This window comes from Heterocephalus glaber, unplaced genomic scaffold (genome assembly GCF_053883595.1).
Source record: "Heterocephalus glaber isolate CG9 unplaced genomic scaffold, H.glaber_assembly_v1.0 deba00001452, whole genome shotgun sequence".
NCBI classification, from domain to species: Eukaryota; Metazoa; Chordata; class Mammalia; order Rodentia; family Bathyergidae; genus Heterocephalus; species Heterocephalus glaber.
In genome coordinates this window covers 21,303,319-21,321,971 of record NW_028258302.1, presented here as the reverse complement: position 1 = coordinate 21,321,971, position 18,653 = coordinate 21,303,319, and the positions used below count along the sequence as shown (strand labels likewise).

The 18,653-nt window shown below is 40.8% G+C and overlaps 1 protein-coding gene across 3 annotated transcripts in view; it reads left to right on the top strand.

Moving 5' to 3' along the window:
• The first annotated feature begins 3,843 nt into the window (after nucleotides 1-3,843).
• The window catches only part of Otud3 (OTU deubiquitinase 3), a 29,115-nt gene continuing 14,305 nt past the window's right edge, over nucleotides 3,844-18,653 (top strand). Inside the window, exons 1-4 of one of the 3 annotated variants that reach the window (XM_004850454.3) lie at nucleotides 3,844-4,211; nucleotides 9,569-9,717; nucleotides 11,978-12,090; nucleotides 15,254-15,376. In XM_004850454.3, the coding sequence (XP_004850511.2) occupies nucleotides 4,000-4,211; nucleotides 9,569-9,717; nucleotides 11,978-12,090; nucleotides 15,254-15,376 (597 nt within the window). In that variant the 5' untranslated portion in view covers nucleotides 3,844-3,999. The remainder of the gene's footprint in view (nucleotides 4,212-9,568; nucleotides 9,718-11,977; nucleotides 12,091-15,253; nucleotides 15,377-18,653) is intronic. The other 2 variants (XM_087215680.1, XM_087215679.1) reach the window with 2 other exon arrangements.

Here is an 18,653-nt window from a genome sequence, read left to right as displayed (position 1 = left end):
TTTGGGTTCTGTATTTCCACATATTTTGTGATCTCGGTCCCTTCTTCTCTGGTTTTTGAAGTTTGGAATGTCGATCTTTGCTCCTGAGCCCATGAGTTTTTCACAATAAAAAGAATGATTAAAACACTTTTATTAACTTGATACTTACTGCCTGCCCAGGGATTACAATTTTATTCAGTTTTTACAACTCTCCCTTCTACCCTTTTGTAATTGTCACTTACAGAACAGAAAACCAAGGGTTGAAAGTTAAATAACTGGTCTAAGGTGAAACTATCATGCACACCCAGGTTTTTAGGACTTTTTAAAAGGATTCTTTTGACCCATTTTAATGCAGAAGAAGTTAAGTAGAAAATCAGACAACAGTGACATGAGACAACAGAAATGGTAGAAAGACCATATCAGCAACAAATATGGGAAGTGAAGAAAGCTACTAATGAAATAAATTCATGTTTTGTGTAGAGTGCTTTGCAGTTTATGAAAAGCTATGTGGTGTTAGCATGATATAATGATTAGGAGCACCCCCTGGAGCCAGATGGCCTGGCTGCAAATGTTAGCTTTGTCACTTATAAGCTGTGTGACTTTAGGAAAGTTGCTTCACTTTTCTGTGCTGCAGTTTTCTCAGCTATATAGTGGAGATAAAAATATTTTTCATTGGGTTGCTGTAATGATTTAATAGGATAGTTTAGGTGGGTTTTTTTGTTGTTGTTGTTTTGACAGGGTCTCACTATGTAATTCAGGTTGGCCTTTAACTCACTTGGTAGCCTAGGCTGGCCTTGAACTTGCGGTGATCCTTCTGCCTCAGCCTTCCAAGTTCTGAGACTACAGGCGTGCACCACCATACCAAGCTAATAGGATAGTATTTGTAACGAAATTGGGATAGTGCCTGGCACATAGTAAACAGTATACAAGCACATCATACAAGCACATACAATAGCATCTGGAGCTCCCTATTCCTATTACTGTGCTAACAATGAGGAAAAGGAAGCTAGGGAAGTTAAGCAACTAACTCAAGATTTGGACAGACCTGGATCAGAACCTAGGTCTCTGTCACCCTGTCCAACTAAATGCAAGCAGAGGGGTCACTGGGATGCACCCATAGGAAAGGGTGAGCTTAGCCAGGCATGGTGATGTATGCCTGTAATCCTAGGACTGGGGAGGCTGAGGCAGGAGGATTGCCATGAATTCAAGGCCAGCCTATAGTCTGGGCTACATAGTGAGTTCAAAGCCAGCCTGAACTATATAATGGGACGCTAATTCAAGGGGGGTTAAAGGCAAGGGCAAGATAGCTACATACCTACCTGGGATCTCCCCTTTTCTCTGCTATAGCCACAGTCATATTTGTACATGTAGGCGGGATACGTCATTCGCCTGATTAAAATCTTGCAATGGCTCACAGGACTCTAGGGACTTGAGATAAACCCCTCCATTTGGCCTGCAAGTTCCTGCCAGGTCTGGGTTATTTTAGTTTGTTTTGTGTTGCTGTATCCAAGGACAGGTACTTTGTAAATAAATGGGTTTATTGGTCTACAGTCCTAGTGGCTGGTAGGTGATAATGGGTGCCAGCGCCTTGGAAACGGCCCCCTGGCTGTGTCACAACGTGGTGGAGAAGTAGAAAGGGAACTGGCCTTGTGCAGAAGAGACCAAGGCACGGGAAGCTTCTCTTTACAACAACATGCTCTAGAAAGACATCATGAATCCATTCATGAGGGTGGAGCTTTTGTGACCTTATTATCTTTCACTAGGCCTCACCTCCAAAGGATTCCACCACTTTAACACTGCCACGCTGGAGACCAGGCTTCCAGTACATGAACCTTTAGGGCACAAACAACATTGAAACCACAGCATGGGCCTTCCCTCTGGTTCCTGCCTCATGGCCCAAGCCCGAAGTTCTTTCTGTTCCTCAAAGCCTGTCTCCAGTCTTGGAGACACACTTGGAGCTTTCTTAGGTCAGCCAAATTCCACTCACCCTTTAAGCTTCATCTTAGGATTTAGTTTTTCTGGGAAGCTTTTTTGCATTTTTCACTCCACTCTTCAATTTTTTTTTACCCTCCTTGACACTCTCTAACCTCCCTCCCCTTTCTTCCTCTTATTTCTTTTTGCAGTACTGGGGACCAAACCCAGGGCCTTTGCACTGAGCTACATCCTCAGGCCTTTTTAATTTTTATCTTGAGAGAGGGGCTCACTGAATCACTAAGTTGCCCAGGCTCAGGTTGAACATGTGGTCCTTCTGGCTCAGCTTCATAGAGTGCTGGGATTGTAGGCATGTGTCACAGCTCCTGGGCCCACCTTTCCTTCTTGATAGCTATTATTATCCGGTATTGTAATTGTTGTCTTTGCTCCCTGAAGGCAATTTTCTGTCTCTAATTCCATGCTATATCTGGCACCAAGCAGAGAAATTAGAATTAACATATTGATGAGTAAAAACAGAGATGCTAGTTAAAATGAAAGAAGCTACTGCCAAAGGGAAACATGTTGGTAGATGAGTATTATGGTATCTAGATGTCCCCCCAAAGCCTCATGTGCTCATAGGTGGGGCTTGTCAGAGGTGGCTGGATCTAGGGCATGTGAATTTGGATTAAAGGTATGTGATAACTAAATTACTCCACTGATTGGTTTAGCATAATTCTGGGTGTGGATAATTGGAAGGTCCATCTCAGTGTGGGTAGTGCCAACCAAAGGAATTGTAGCCTGGATAGGATAAAAAGGAAAGGAAGGCTAGCTGTTTGCTGCTTCCTGCCTGCCATGCCATGGACTATTTCTCCTCTTCCATGGTCCTCTGCTATGCTTTGGAGCCAGCTGACTATGAACTGAAATCTCTACAAACTGTGAGCAAAAAACCTTTCTTCCTCTCACTTTAGGTGTCGAGTATTTTGTCTCAGCCACAAGAAAAGTAACTAAGACAATGAGAAAATAGGATTGTTAAAGGGAGAAACATTAGGATTATTCCTGGGGATAGTAAAAGAGTTTGGTTAGAATATCCAAAGGAGAAGACAGTGGCATTATTGTAGGAAGAGGAGGGCTAAGAAAAAGGGGTGAGGATGAGGGAGAAGAGAGGAGTACTGAGAGTTAGGTCCCAGAACAGGTGGGTGTGGTTTAGGGTGACCATTTATTTTGGTTTTCCCAGGGCTGTCTCAACTTTAGAACCAAAAGTCCCGTATCCCAGGAAAACTCTTAGTCCAGGCAAACCTAGGTTGATCAACCTAGAATGGAATCCAGATCACTGGAGGAACCATTAGTGTTGGGCAGAAGAGCTGCCTTTTTCTAGAATTGTAAGGGAAAGTGGAGAGATGGAGAAAAACAGGATTAAATAAAGAAGTGTCTGGGTTTTGGAGCTGGGGCCAAAGTCTTACCTTTTACTTAGCTCTGTGATCCTGCAATTACTGAACTTCTCAAGTTCAGTTTCCTGTAATTGGGGATAATTCAACAAGAGCGAATCATGTGTAAGGGCCTATCCCAACGCCGGGCTCACTTGTCTTTTCTTTTGGTACCGGGGATTGAACTCGGGTCCTTGTGCTTTCGAGGCAGGAGGCAGAACCACCGAGCTAAATCCCCGGCCCTTCACTTCTTTTTTTGTTTTCTTCTTTCTCTAACTCTTGCTGCTACTCTCCTCTCTTACCCTTTTACTACTGGTAACATCCTCCATGTTTGTCCTTGACCTTTTCCAGTTTTGTTCTCACTGGTCCCACCTTCTCCTCACTGAGTCACTTCCACCACTAGGGGGAAGAGGAGAACAAACCAAAACAGGTGTCTCTCTAGCCCTCCCAGACGCTCTCTCTATGGCTCTTGCCCGCGGAGTCCGGGGGCGGGGGACTCCGTCACGTGACGCGATACCCCGTGCGCACGCAGGCGCAGTGGTATCACTGCTGTCGCTAAGCTCCGTCGCTAGGCTCCGTTGCTGGGCTCCGCCGTCACCGCCGTTTCGCCTCGTGGGTACCGGAGGCCGCCGACCCGCGGTCCCGCGGCTTTTTCTCCTGCCGCTGGGAGGAGCGGGCCAAGACTATGTCCCGAAAGCAGGTAGCGAGGAGCCGGCCGGGTAGCGGCAGCCGGAAAGCCGAGGCCGAGCGCAAGCGGGACGAGCGGGCGGCGCGCCGGGCCCTGGCCAAAGAGCGGCGGAACCGGCCGGAGTCCGGCGGCTGCGAGGAGGAGTTCATCAGCTTCGCCAACCAGCTGCAGGCCCTGGGGCTGAAGCTGCGGGAGGTGCCGGGGGACGGGTGAGGCGGGCCGGGAGCGCGGGGGGCGGCGCCGGGGGACGCGCCGGGCATGGCTTGGCCTCAGTAGCCCGTTCCGTCCGTCCCTTCCTTGAGGCAGCCCGAGCGCCTCCCGCGAGCCATCCGCTGCGCTGATGCGGGGTCGGGCGGCAGCGAGGCGCCCCTCGCCCCGAGGCAGTGACCCCAGGCCTCCCAATGGGGGCAGTCGCCGCGAGGGAAATAGAAGTGGGTTCTGAGAACACTGGAGCAGAGCGCCTGAGGTGATATTTAAGCCGAAACTTGAAGAAGTGCGGTGGAGCAGTCTTAATGTCTTATCATAATGAAGATAAGACAGATAGATAGAGGCTGAGGATCCCCTTGATCTTTGCTCTTGGCTATGCCTCCCTTCTACACTTGGTAAATTAGGTTTGTGAGGTTCTGCAGATTACCGAGCTGAAGGCATTCTCTCTTATTTTTACTTCCTCAGGCTTTAATTTCTCTGTTAGCAAAAGTGCTTACCCACGCTTGCGCGAGGCTTGGACTGGAATCCAAGTTCCACTTTTTTAGTGAACACTGGATAAATGAATGGAGGTTGGAGGGGAAGGAAAAGTAACTTTAGGAAAGGAGATATGGATCTAGACGCATGCGTGGAAGAAGGAAAAGGATACAGGAAAGGGAGAAGAAAACAGCATTCCCTTTGCAGGGCAGGCAAAAAGCAGTCTGGTTGCCAGGTGTGGCGCAGCTTTTTCCTCCCTTCGTTGGGGGTGGGATGGAGTTCAGGTTAGGTAGAGGGAAGAATAAGATGAGGCTAAAAACCATACAGAATCTCGATAGGTATATACATTGAGGAAGAACTGTTTTCTCAATTTTCCATTACATTGCAGCACAAGACTGTAATAAATTGACCCTAATTTACCTTTCTCAACTTTCTTTCAGTGCTTTAGGCAAATTTCTCTCCATTCAGAGTTTGCCGCATCTGCCTGCCTTGGTATTTTTGTTTAAGTTTCAATTAGAGCTTGATTACATTTATTCACCACCCAGCACAGTGCCTGGTACATAGAAGGCATGCAGTACCTTTTTGCTGAACGAATCATGAAGGTATAGAGAGCAGCCAGCTAGCCCATGTATAAGCAACCACAAGACACTGCTGTATAAACTGTAATACCAGTTGAGTACAGTGGGATTGAGGTGGGATCCTTTCTTGCAAATGATTGGATTGCTTGTGTGACATACTCAGCAGCCTATTTATCTAATTTAGATTCTCCCTGTCGGGGCCAGGAAACAAGTGCTCAGCAGAATGTTGCTCAAAGCAAGCATCAGGGTCCAGGGAATTGTAGAGTCTTGAGGGGGCTTTTGTATGGTTATGGGGGTGCTACCTCTGCTGTCCTCTCCATCGGGGAGGGCATACTTCTCCAGTTAGTTCATCACATATTGTTATGCAGGGTGCTTGGAATAGGTCGGCTAGGATATGTAAGAAGTTCATAGTCCACTAAGGGAGAAACGTACAGTGGGTCCTAAATATTTTGGTCATAGGACCCTTTTATATTCTTAAAAATTACTGAAGAACCCTAGACTTTTTTGTTTGATATTTACTATATTAGAAAGTAAAACACATTTTTATTTTTTATTAGTTACTTTTTTTATGGTACTGGAAATTTAACTCAAGCCTTTTTAATGAGCTACATCCTAAGCTCTTTTTAAATGTTTTGAGACAGAGACTCAAAGTTGTTAAGTTACCCAGGCTAGGCTTGAGCTTGTATTCCTCCTGCCTCAGCCTACTGGAGTGCTGGGATGACAGACATGCGCCACCATGCCCACTGTAAACCACATTTTTTAAACACGGGAGCCTGCAAACACAGTTCCATTAGCTGTCCACGCCCACTCTAGGAGTGCAACATCACATATCAGGTAGCCTCTAAAAACTTCCATGGTATGTTTGTGAGAGAATAAGAAAGAAGAAAGTAAATAACATCTTGGTTTTAAACTCATGGGTATCCTGAAGGGGTCTCAGAAGACCTTCCTACCTCCCTAATCCTCTGGGCTGCACTTTGGGAACAGATGTTATTAAAAAGTACAGTTTGAAATTGCCTTAATAGCTGTGACTAACTAGTAGTACCATTAAGAATGGTCGTGGCTGAGACTCCAGTCTGAAGTGGTCAGGAGGGCCTTCCTTTTTTCCTTTGGTACAGGGGATCTTGTGCTTGTGAGGCAGGCACCTGAACCACTGAGCTAAATCCCCACCTGAGGGCCTTCCCATTCTATTCAGCAAATGGTCATTCGAGACACTGCCTGAAACCTCTCAGAGGAGGTTGTGCTCGGATTGGGTCATGAAGGTCCATAGGCATAGGTAAGAGAACACTGAAGGTTGAGTAGTAATCGCAGTGGCCCAGGAACGCATTACTTTTGCACGAGTTATGTAGGCTGGCAGGAGTGTAGAATCCAAGAGTAGAGGCAGGGTCAGAGGCAGCTCTAACGTGTTAGCGTCCTACTTCTGAGCTTGTTCTTTAGTTAGTGTTAGAATGATCATGGTATTCTTGTGTGGAGTTCTTGAAGCTAACCCCCTTCGGTTCACACATTGTTCACTTGGGTGCCTTGAGATGGACTGGTTCAGCCCTCTTTGAATATGGTGATGTTGGTCTTTATCAGTGCAGAGGATGCTATTTCCTGTGTGATCGGTTGGGTAGTGTCAGCAGATTTTTTTTTTTTTTTTGGTACCAGGGATTGAACTCCGGACCTTGAGCTTTCGAGGCAGGCGGCAGAACCACTGAGCTAAATCCCCAGCCCCTACACTTTTTAATGTATTAGTATTTATTGCGTACTCAAGGTTATAGATAATGAAATTATGGTACTATAAAAAAAAAGTTGACAATCTCCATTTTTCTCTTCATTTTGGTCTGATTACAGTTTGAGTAGTCTGACACAGCATCTTGCTATAGGCATGCTTGCTGTTGGCAAGGTGGTACCTGTTAATATTGTCTAACCAACTGGGTGATTTTTATGAATTCAAATGCAAGGCTTTACCTATATCCTTAAAACACTGTGGCCCTCAAGCAGGGATGCTTTTGCCTCCCAGGGGATATTTGGCAATGTCTGGAGACTTTTTTGTACCAGGATCGAACTTGGGACCTTGTGCTTGCAGGGCAGGTACTGGAACCACTCAGCTAAATTGCCAGCCTCTGGAGACATTTTTGATTGTCATACCTGGTGGGGAGGAAGGTGGTGATGTGCCATTGGCATCTGGTGGGCAGATGCCAAGGATGCTTGTAAGAATCCTATAGCCCACAGAGCAGTGCTCACAACAAAGAATAATACCCACACTGTAGTTCAGAGGTGGGGAAGCCCTGCTTTAGTGCAGCCTGTGGACTTGGGAAACAGCTGGGTCTCCTTGAAGTCCTCAGGACATTAGCACTGTGTTCTTCCAGCATCTCAGGTGCTCTTGCTGGGCTCCCCAAGGGAGCCCAGGTTACTGTAGTATTTGTCATGTTTCTTGTGTCACTGCCTTGTAACCGTAACAGACAAGTGATTTTGGTGTCTCCTGAGTTGTTTTTAGTGGGTTCAGAGAAAGTTTGGTGAGTGAAAAGTATATTAAATGTAATAGTCACTCCTGTTACCTATGGAGAGCTACTGCTAATATTCTGGTGTTCACATTTGAGCAAGAGTGTGGGGTAGAGCCAGGCTGCCTGGGTTTGAATCCTAGCCCTGCCACTTACTAGTTTTGTGACTTTCAACAGGTTGCCCTTGGGGAATAATAATAGTGACTGTCTCATAGAGTTGTGAGGACTAAGCAGATTTAGTAAAGCAGTCACAGCAGTGGTTGGCATATTGTGAGAGCTATCTAGGTGGTGGTTTCAGTGTTTTCTCTTTGCGTACATCTCTGTGTGTTTCTCACTGTGTAGTGTACAGATGATCATGTTTGAGCTTATGCAGTAGATAGTTTATATGTACTTTTGGGGCTTATATGGAGAACATTTGCCTATGGTACTGAAAGTTCTTAACAAAAATGTTGTTCTCTGTAGAATACTGTGGATTTTGGTGTATTAAACATAAAATAACTACATATGTAATTTTGTGCTAACTCATATCTCTTAAACTAGATTCAAGAATGGACTTGTGGCAGATGCTAAAGGATTAAGAAAAATTTGAGAGAAAGACTTGATATTGAAAATATTTTATCCATTAGCCTGTTTTCCCCTGGTAGTTGAAAAAAGATCGCTGTTGTTAGATTTTAGAAATAGATGACAGCTCAGTCTGGTTTATAGAACTGTATATTCTGATTCCTTCTAGAATCTTGTCCCAGATGGATGCAGGGCTTCTTGTTTCTAATTTAGACTCTCCCTTATTTAAATTCTCCCTTCCTCACCAAAGTATACATCCTTATGTATTAGAAGAGATTCTTGCCTTTCTGTAACTTTCTATTAAAAACTTATTTTTCTGAGTTGAAAAGAAGATATTTGTCTCCTACACATTTAAGTTTGAAATTCTTCTGAAAGTAATGAATTTGTATTTTGGAATTAAAAGTATCATTTTTTTTCCTTTGGAAGAGTTAACAGTTTAGTGTGAAACTGGGTAACTATTTGGCTTCAGAATGGTTTGTTTCCTTCACTGTAAGGGGACCAGATTGTGTTTGTCTTCTTTTTCGGTCTCCATGTATCTGGCTGTCTGTGTTTGTGATGTATAGTTTGGAATTTTAGAAGCCTTTGAGGGATTTGAAAGTAAAGATAACTCTTGAAGTTTACTACTAGTATTTGAATTTTAGAAAAACAAAATATGGTGTTTATAAAGTTTTTGTTTGCAGGAGCAACAGTGCATTGTTGCTCCCTGGGTATTAGGTGAGGAGGTGAGGGGAAATTGTCTTTCTGTAGTGTAACCATTTGTCCTCTGTTTCCTATTCAGTCTGTAGTGGGAGCCTGACAAATTGCTATCTTTTGGGTACCCTTTGTTAAATGAGTAATTCCCTAGCTGAGCTTGGGAAACTTGGTTCAGAAAAGAGGTGGTAGATTTAACATCATTTTGGAAGGGAATCTGAGAATCCCAGTTCTTATCCCAGGATAGCTTACAAGGTCTGAACCCTGTATTCAGGCAGTTGGTCTGTTATCAACATCACTTATTGAAGCCCAGGGAAGTTAAATGATTTTCCTGAGCCAGCTGGTAAGTGGGGATTAGAATCCTTGTTTTGTTGCCTCTCAAGAAGATAATGTGAGAATCAGTCCTAGGGCTCTCCCCTTAGCCTTTGGGAAGAATCTTGGCATGTTAAGAGTTTAAACTTTACTTCTTCTGAGCATAAAAGATTTTCATGGGTTGACTGGCATGGAGCATCATTGTTTTTTAGATGAACTGAGCTCATTTTTGAAAGGTCTTGACCATCGTTTTTCTTTTGACAGCAATTGCCTATTCAGAGCTCTTGGTGATCAACTGGAGGGACACTCAAGGAATCATCTAAAGCACAGACAGGAGACAGTGGACTACATGATAAAGCAGCGGGAAGATTTTGAACCCTTTGTAGAAGATGATGTTCCTTTTGAGAAGCATGGTAGGTTCCCCGTGGGACACTGGATCCTTCAGGAGTAATGCATTGGGTAGTTAAGTCCATTGGCAGCCCCATCCTCCCTGCCAGGGGTTTGATCATATAAATTGTGGCATTCATGTATTCAACAGAGAACTTACATACTCTGTAGTAGGTAATAATGCTAGGCAGTTGGAAAGCAATAGGTGAGGCAGGCTAGGCAGATTTAGATGTACATACTCAATAAAATTAATGGTGTTGGGGCCTGAGAGTGTAGGTCAGTGGTAGTGCTGGCGTGCATGAGCCCTGGGTGTAATCCTTAGCCCCTCTCCCCCAAAAGGCATTAATTGAATTACCTTTTTGGGGGGCACTGGGGATCAAACTTGCGACCTTGCACTTGTGGGGCAGGTGGCGGAACCACTTAGCTAAATCCCCAGCCCTGTTTATTATTTTTTATCAATGAAGTGAAAAAAACAGACTATAAAATAATGGGTATATACCCCAATATTTTATGGCTATTTCTCAGCTACTCTTATTTGTCAGAACTTACTCTCTTTAAATTTCTGTAATAAGGAGACAATAAAAGCATCTGTCTCATAGAGTTTTTTGGTGAAGATTAAATAATGACAAAATTAAAATAAACTCTTAATAAGTTAAGGATAATGGGCCTATGAATATTTTAAATTATCTGTAGATTGTTTTATTATTTTAAAATGATTGTGTATAATTTTTACACTTTGAGAAATTAATAAAGTCACCTAAAACCCAATCACAACCGATTTACTTTGAGGCAAGTCAGTTAACGATTTTAATTAGTTTCTATTCAGGAGGCACAAATCTATTTTAAAAATATATATGAGCTTTTAAACTTTCAACAAATGCTTGCTGAGGCCCTCACATGCCAGAGACTGATAGATTTATGTTCTCTCCCATCTGTCCTTATCTGGAAAGAGAAAGATTTGTTTCTGTATTATGATCCCTGACTCTGGAAGCCATGTCAAGAATGGATAGAGAGAGAGATCAGAGGGCAAGCTAGTTGGTTTTCCCTTTGGCCAGATGAGAACAAAGGAGCGTTTCCACCAAGGCAGCTACTGAGGATAGTGAGTAGGGCCCAATCCAAGACACAGTCTGTTTTCCTCTCACTGCAGCCACCTCATAAAATTGGGCTTCCTTTTCTATTTCCCCAGGTACCCTCAGTGCAGTGTGATGGCCCCTTTGCCTCTTGATGCAAAGGTTGGTTTGACAAGGTTCCAAATACAAAGCTTCCATTATCTTAGGGAAGCACTATTGCCTGGTATTCCTGTGTGCAGTTCCTCAGTATAGTTAGCTGGGAAAGATTACTCTAACATCAGAGAGTTCAATTTCATAGTTTTGGTTTGTTGTTTTGTTGATTGATTGCTTGTCTGAGAGCGGTAAATGGTTGCTGTAAGGAAAGGTCTAGAGGCCTGGTCCATCACGAATAACAGAGACATTGTTTCCTTTAGAACTTCCAGAGGTTTAGAGATTACCTCTTGGGAGCCTGGGATAAAGGCCAGACCTTTCTTTTTTTTTTTTTTTTTGAGACCAGGGATCGAACGCGAGTCCTTATGCTTGTGAGGCAGGTGCGGAACCACTGAGCTAAATCCCCAGCCCGAGACCTTTCTTTGGACAAGGCGTGTTCCCTACTCCACATGCCTTTCTAGAAGCATTTACGCATCATTAGTCCCCATCTTCTGGTTGTCTGCTCTTGCTGGTTGGGTACCTTTTGAGAGCAAAATGATGGAGTGGCCAAGAGCCAGGGTTTTGGAGTCAAGCTGCCTGGGTGAAATTTCAGCTTGCCATGTATAGGCTCTGTGGCCTTGGACAGTTATTAACTATTCTGTGCCTCAGTTTCCTCATCTGTCAAGTGGCATACATAATAATACCTCTAGGTTATTTTGAGGACTAGAAGTGATAATCTGTCAAAAATTATTAGAGCAGTGCTTGACGTTTGCATAATAGGCTTTCATTAGTGTGAACTATGTGATTACTGTGTGTATTATATGTTCAGTGACTTATTCAGTTAGGCACATTGGAAGTATTCAGTAAATATGTTTCTTTATTGAAAGAATAAACGATTTCTACTTTAATGGTTAGCTACTCCTCTGAGTAGCAATTTGCATATTGTTTAACCAGTTAAATTCCTAAATGACTTACGGACTTTACCAGATATTCTTGTTTCTCTTTTTTTGGAATGAAATACTAAAGCATGCTTATATTTGGATTTTTCATTATAAAGATATTATTTTTCTCTCCTGTTTTTATGCAGTAGCCAGTTTGGCAAAGTCTGGTACTTTTGCTGGCAATGATGCAATTGTAGCATTTGCAAGAAATCATCAGTTGAATGTGGTGATTCATCAGCTTAATGCTCCTTTGTGGCAGGTAGGTCACCTATTCAAGTATTTATCTATAAATTAGCTTTTGGGATCTCCTAAGATGATGGGGGCTTGACCTGTGACACTGAACTATGCAGAATAATTTAGACTATGAGCCTAACCAAAGACAAGGATCTTGTGGTGACTTGGACTTGATCTTTGTGCTATGTACAAATGGAATCTAGAGTATAATTTAGAAATCTTTTAAATGCTATAAATGTTATTAATTAATTCATTGGGTAATTTGGAGTCAGAGAGCCTAATGTGCAAATACTTCAGATAATTCCATAAAAATGAGAATTTAAAGCATCAGTGCATACAAATTCTGGTTTTGCAGTATGCCCATTCTCCTGTATATTTTTGTGCATTTTTAGACTAAAGACTAAATTTATTATAGTAATTGTTGCTAAAAAGTATGTTCTCAGCAACAATCCAATTTGTAGGATGTCATGTTCTGCCCAGCTATACATAAGATTTCTTTCGTTCTTCTACAGAAAACAAAATTACAACAAATGTAACATTTGTGCTGTAAAATGGCAGCCACATAGAGTCACCACTCCCCAACCCGTGCTTAAGTAGCTGTTCATTCAACTCTCACTTTTTCTGTACCTTTGGTGTCTATCCTAAATTAACCTCATGTCTCAAACAGATCCTCAAACCAAACATTCTGGAGTGTGGAAGATCAAATGTTGGCCTGATGTATGGATAGGCTCCTACTTCCTTATTCTCTTCCTCCTCAAATTCACACTTCTCTGTCACTTTGTAGTTCACCTCCTGAAGATTCAGCATGTAACCTCTATTACCCCTCCACTACTGCCCTGTTTCTTTTTCCTAATTAGAAAGTTAAAATGTGTTAATTGTAGAAAAATTTGAAAATTCAGAAAAGCTCATAAAGATAAGTAAAAATCACCAGAGTTACACTAGATTATTGCTATTAACATTTTAACGATGGGCCGGGGATTTGGCTCAGTGGTTCCGGCGCCAGCCTTGCAAGTGCAAGGTCCCGAGTTCCATCCCCAGTACCAAAAAAACCCCCAGAAACCCCATTTTAATGACTAATGATTAGTGTTAACATTTAAGGATTGATGTATATGTATGTGGACTTACATACACCTATGTTTATTATTATAAGGGTAATAATGCCCTTTTTTTCATGTGCTACCTTCATATACTCTTTTGGAAATTGCTTAGTCATAGCTTGTGCTTATAAAAAAAAACAAAAGTCAGGAATATAGAGAGATAATTTACATATAGAAAATTCACCTTTCAGATACATGGTTCTGTGTTTTGGAAAACAGTCATGTTTAACTATGGCCAACTTAGGAATAATTCTACTATCACAGGGTTATCACATGCCCTTGGTAGTCACTAATTCCCTCTCCATCTCAGCCTCTTGTAGCCACTGTCTGATTTGTCTCTTTTGTATAGTTTGGCTTTTCTAGAGTGTTATATCAATGGCAATATTCAGCCTTTTGTGTCTGGCATAACCTCCTTTTAGCAAGATTTCACTAAAACAAAATAAATTAGATACTTCCTGGGTTGGTGAGGAATTTCACCTTACAGGGATAAAATGAGCAGGAGAGAAACAGTATCTCTATGTTCTTTAGGGCTATGTTGCCAGATATCCTGACACCAGGTATAGCTATCGGGTTTTCAGTGGGGTGCTCTTTTTCTAAGGATGATCTGTGAGCCCACCATATGAGTTACCCCTTTGATCCAAGTTTTTGTTGCTAAAGTACTGCTCAGCAGAAGTGAAAATCATTTGAATATATAGTATAGTGAGCTTAATCTTGAAGGAAGATTCTCAGTACTAAGTAACCATAGTCTGCTTTTTCTTGCATTGATGCTTTTTAAAGTTTCTTAGTTAGAATTTTTTCAAAGTTATTTCCATAGTGTTCTTGTTAATAAATTGCTGAACAATAAGAGTGTATATTTTTAAAATAAATTTGTTTTATTTCTATTGACTCTGCCCCGTGTGCGCCCCCCCCCCCCCCCCATGAAGCATGTAAAATTTTTAAGAATTGAAACTGTTGGTGCTGTCAGGGGTAAGAGCTCTTGAATTATTGATGGGTAGGCCTATACTCACAACTTGGGGATACTGAAACTTGTATTTTTTTTCCTGGTTAGAAATAGAATATGTGATCCTGTGAACAGCCTAGGTGTGTGTAACACAGGAAGGCAGAGTCCTCTGTAATCTGCCTGTGAAAATCACAGTTAACAGTTTGTTAAATACTCTTCTAGCTGTTTTTTTCTATTCATAATATGTATATATTATTAGAATGTATGTAAGTACTTGGGGTTAAAAGATTCCAATAAATTGTTTCCTTTCCTAGTATTCTTGCTGGGAGACAAATGGTGCTATCCCTGTATTATATGTGTCCAAACTAGGCTCTGTACTTTGACCTTTAGGCATTCTGGAAATGACTTCCAACAGTTCTGATGTTCGGATCTGTGTGGTTTGTTTGTTCCATGGTTTTTGCTGTGCTTTTGTCACACATAGATTGTTTAAATTAATTTTATATTTGACTGCTTGTGACTTTCAGTGAAAACAAGAAGGAGGTGTTAATGTTTTGGTGTTTTAAGAGACAGTTACTGGGTTTTCTTAGAGACAGAGTCAGAATTACTTTAGATTTTTGTGGAAGTGGAGGCTTTGGGTGATCTGACCAGACCAGACCTTAGTGCTTCTGTATTGCGTAGCTCAGTTGTTATGTTGTACCCAGGGGTGCTGTTTACATGGAGTACCTTGGGAGTGGTGCTTCTGGGGTTGTGCAGTGTGGTAGTACAGCTTTACTGTGTATAATTTTACTTTGAAATTGATGTAACTTTGTTGCTGATAATATGTTTCACTATGTAGTTGATGGAAAGTTGATGGATAGGGTAGAATTTAAGCTGAAGTTTAAGCTTACTTAATGTCATTGTAAACCTGCCTCTGTTTTTTTAATGTTTTCATATGATTTATTTCTATATTGTTACATATCAAAGCATGCTGAAGCATACAAGGGTGGGAGGAGGGTAATTCCGAGATTGTAATGCTGTGTCCCAGCCATATTCCTGTTTAGTGTCTGTGTAGAGCCCGCCGACCGGGGTTCCTGGCAGTCCAGGAAGGTGTTTCTACCCAGAGGTAGACATCAGCCAGACTCTCTTTAGTGTCTCCTCTCTTGTGCCTGCAGATTCGAGGTACTGACAAAAGTAGTGTGCGGGAGCTACACATTGCCTACCGGTACGGGGAGCACTATGACAGCGTTCGGAGAATCAATGACAACTCAGAAGCACCTGCGCATCTCCAGACTGACGTGAGTGAGCGCCCTGCCCTTCTTTTCTCTGTATTCACAACCCTAGGGAAAGAAGGTCTAGTGCTGTGTGCTCTGAGTTAAAAACTCATTTTTTTTAATGGAAAATTGGCTTTAAGAATTAAAGAGTTGAGTTTTGAAATATTTCTCACTTTTTATCTCAGATAAGGGACAGATAAAATTGGTTGTTATCCTTTGGTTTTCTGTATCAACTTATAGTTATGGTTATATACATATAAAACCTATCAAATTTTAAAATTACTTTTAATATTAAAATTGATTCATGGCTATTAACATGAAATTTGGAAGCTATAAAAAGGACAAAAAATAAACTATAGAAGCACATAAAATCAGCTACCTGAATGTAGACTTTAACATTTCAGTAGGTTTCCCTTCAGTCATCTAATACATTAAGGATGATTAAGATTATATTATTCAGTGCCGGGGATTTAGCTCAGTGGTTTTACCACCTGCTGCAAAAGCGCAAGCAGCTGAGTTCGATCCCCGGTACCAAAAAAAGAAAAGATTATATTATTCTATAGCTTTGTTGGCTGCTTTTTTTTCAGTTAACCCACATTATTGCATAAACCTTTCCTCATTTTAATGTCTACTTCTGATGACATCATTTTTTTTTCCACATTAACTTTATTGGTACATTTTAGGTATAAAATACAGTTACATTCATCATTGAGATCTTGTACCATTACATGAGTCCCTTGGTTCTTATTGTTTTTCCCCTTCCCTTGCCCTCCCTTCACCCCCTCCACCCTTCCCTATTTTCAAAGACTTTGTTTCCATTTTTTTCCTCTTCTCATATTTTTTCCCTTCTCCTACCCCTCCCAGTTCCCCTGCCCTTTTAGACCTTTTCTTCCTGTTACACAATATCAGTTATACATTTTTAAAATTACAATATTAAGATCTAGGAGACATTACCACAGATTTTACAGAATTTAAAAGGATATAGAAAGCATATTACAAAAATCTTTTTTGAAATAAATTTGACAACTTCTAAGAAGTAACTTAGAAGAAAAATTAATGAAACTAACTCTGGAGGAAATATAAAATTTGAATAGCACCTATTAAAGAAAGTATATTCCTAGCTTGAAAACCTACCTATATGACAACAGCAGGCTCATAAACATTTTAACTGATAAATTATATCAAACAATTAAAGCAGAAAAAAGAAGGAACACTTCTCCCCTCATTTTAGGAAATCAACATTGTGCTAATCCTAAAACTGGATAAAGATAATAGAAGAAAAAGGTATGAACATAGATTGAAATTTGTTTAACAAAACACTTAGAAGTCAGATCTGGCAGGATGTAGAAAGTGGTTTTGTTATAGGGATGGCAGTGTTGGTTCAGCATTGGAAGATCCACCCCTAAAAGTAATCATTTTAACAGAAGAAAGGAAAAAGCCATAGGATCCTGTCACTAGTTGGAGAAAGAGTATTGGACTAAATTCTACAGCTATTCATGGTAAAAGCTATCAGGAGACTAGAAGTAGAACAGAACCTTCTCAACAGATCGAAGACATGTACTCCATACTTCCAACAAAAACTCCTTCTATGAATGGAGATGATACAATGCTTTCTCCCTAAAGTGGGGAACAAGGGCATATATGCCTACTATTCATCCTTCCATTAGAATTTGAAACATAGGTCTAAACCAAAATAGTCTGGCAATAAAATGACACAACTAGGATAGGATTGGCACGGCAGAAGCAAAATCTTTATATGTAGATGAAATGATCATCTACAGAGAAAATACTAAGAAATCTCTAGGAGCCTCTAGAACTTGTACTTGAGTTTAGCAGGATTAGAAAACACAAGGTATATATAAAAATTCAGGTCTGTGTATACTTGCTATAAATGAAGAACTGGATATTGAAATTTAAAAGTTATGTAGGAGTACAAAGGACCCAGAAAAGCCAAAAACAAAAACAAAAACAGTGTTGGAAGACATTTAGCACCCAATTTTAAGACTTCTTCTAAAGCTACAGTAATCAAGGCAGTGTTGGTGTAAGGAAAGACATATAGATCATTTGAATAAAACAGAGAATCTAGAACTAGAACCATACATATATGGTCCATTGAGTTTTGAAAGATTATTTAACATTAGCATTTTATAGAATATAAACTCGATTCAAGAGCCGAGGAAGAGATAGTGTCTTCAGCAAACGGCACTAGAACACCTGGTATCCATATATAAAAAGTTAACCTCAACTCTTTTTTTCCATACGTGAAAATAACTTGATGGGATCTATGAACCTAAATAAGAAAGCCTAAAAGTATAAAACTTTAAGAAGAAATTATAAGGGAAAATATTTATGAATTCAGGGTAGGCAAGAACTACCTAGGATACAAAAACCATGATGTATAAAAGAAAAAAAATTGATAAATGAGATTCCATCAAAATTTAGAACTTTAAATGACATCATTAAAATGAAAAGTAGTCCTTAAACAGACCATATTTACAATGCATATAACCTATGAGCAGAATATATAAAGAATTCTTACAGCTCATTAATAGACAACCCAATTAAAATGTAGACATAAGAAGATGATAAATAGCCAGTATAGCACAAGGAATGGTGTGCAACTCTAGAATCAGAAAAATACTAATCAGTACAATAATAAGATTGAATTATATACTCATTAGGGAGATGAGGTCAAAAGTTTTAAAAGCCTCTTCATGACTTTTTCTTGATTCTGCCCCTTTGCGTTTAATTTGTCACGCCCAATGGATTCATTCTTCTGGGTTTCCTGGGGTTGTGATCCTCATTGTCTTTTCCTAGGGTATTGTCTAAAATTTTTTGGAGTGCTGGTTTGGTATGCATGAAGTTCCTAAGGTGCTCTTTATCCTGAAAGTATCTTATTCATCAATTTTGAAAGATAATTTTGCAGGGTGCATCAGTCTGGATTGGAGGCTGTTTTCCTTTAGGGCTTGAAATACATCACTCCAAGCTCTTCTTGCCTTGAGGGTTTGCATTGAGAAGTCTCCTGTGATTCTGATGGGCTTTCCTTTGTATGTGATTTGTTTCTTTTCTCTCACTGCTTGTAGAATTTTATTCTTCTGTTGGATTTTTGGATTCCTAACTATTATATGCCTATGTGTAGATTTTTTTTGATTAAGGCTAGCTGGAGTCCCATATGCCTCACTTATCTGTATGTCAAGTTCTTTTCCTCTCCTTGGGAAGTTTTCTGCCATCACTTCTGTGAAGAGTTTTTTTATGTCATCTGCACTTTCTCCTCTTTCTTCATTGACTCCAATCAGTCTTA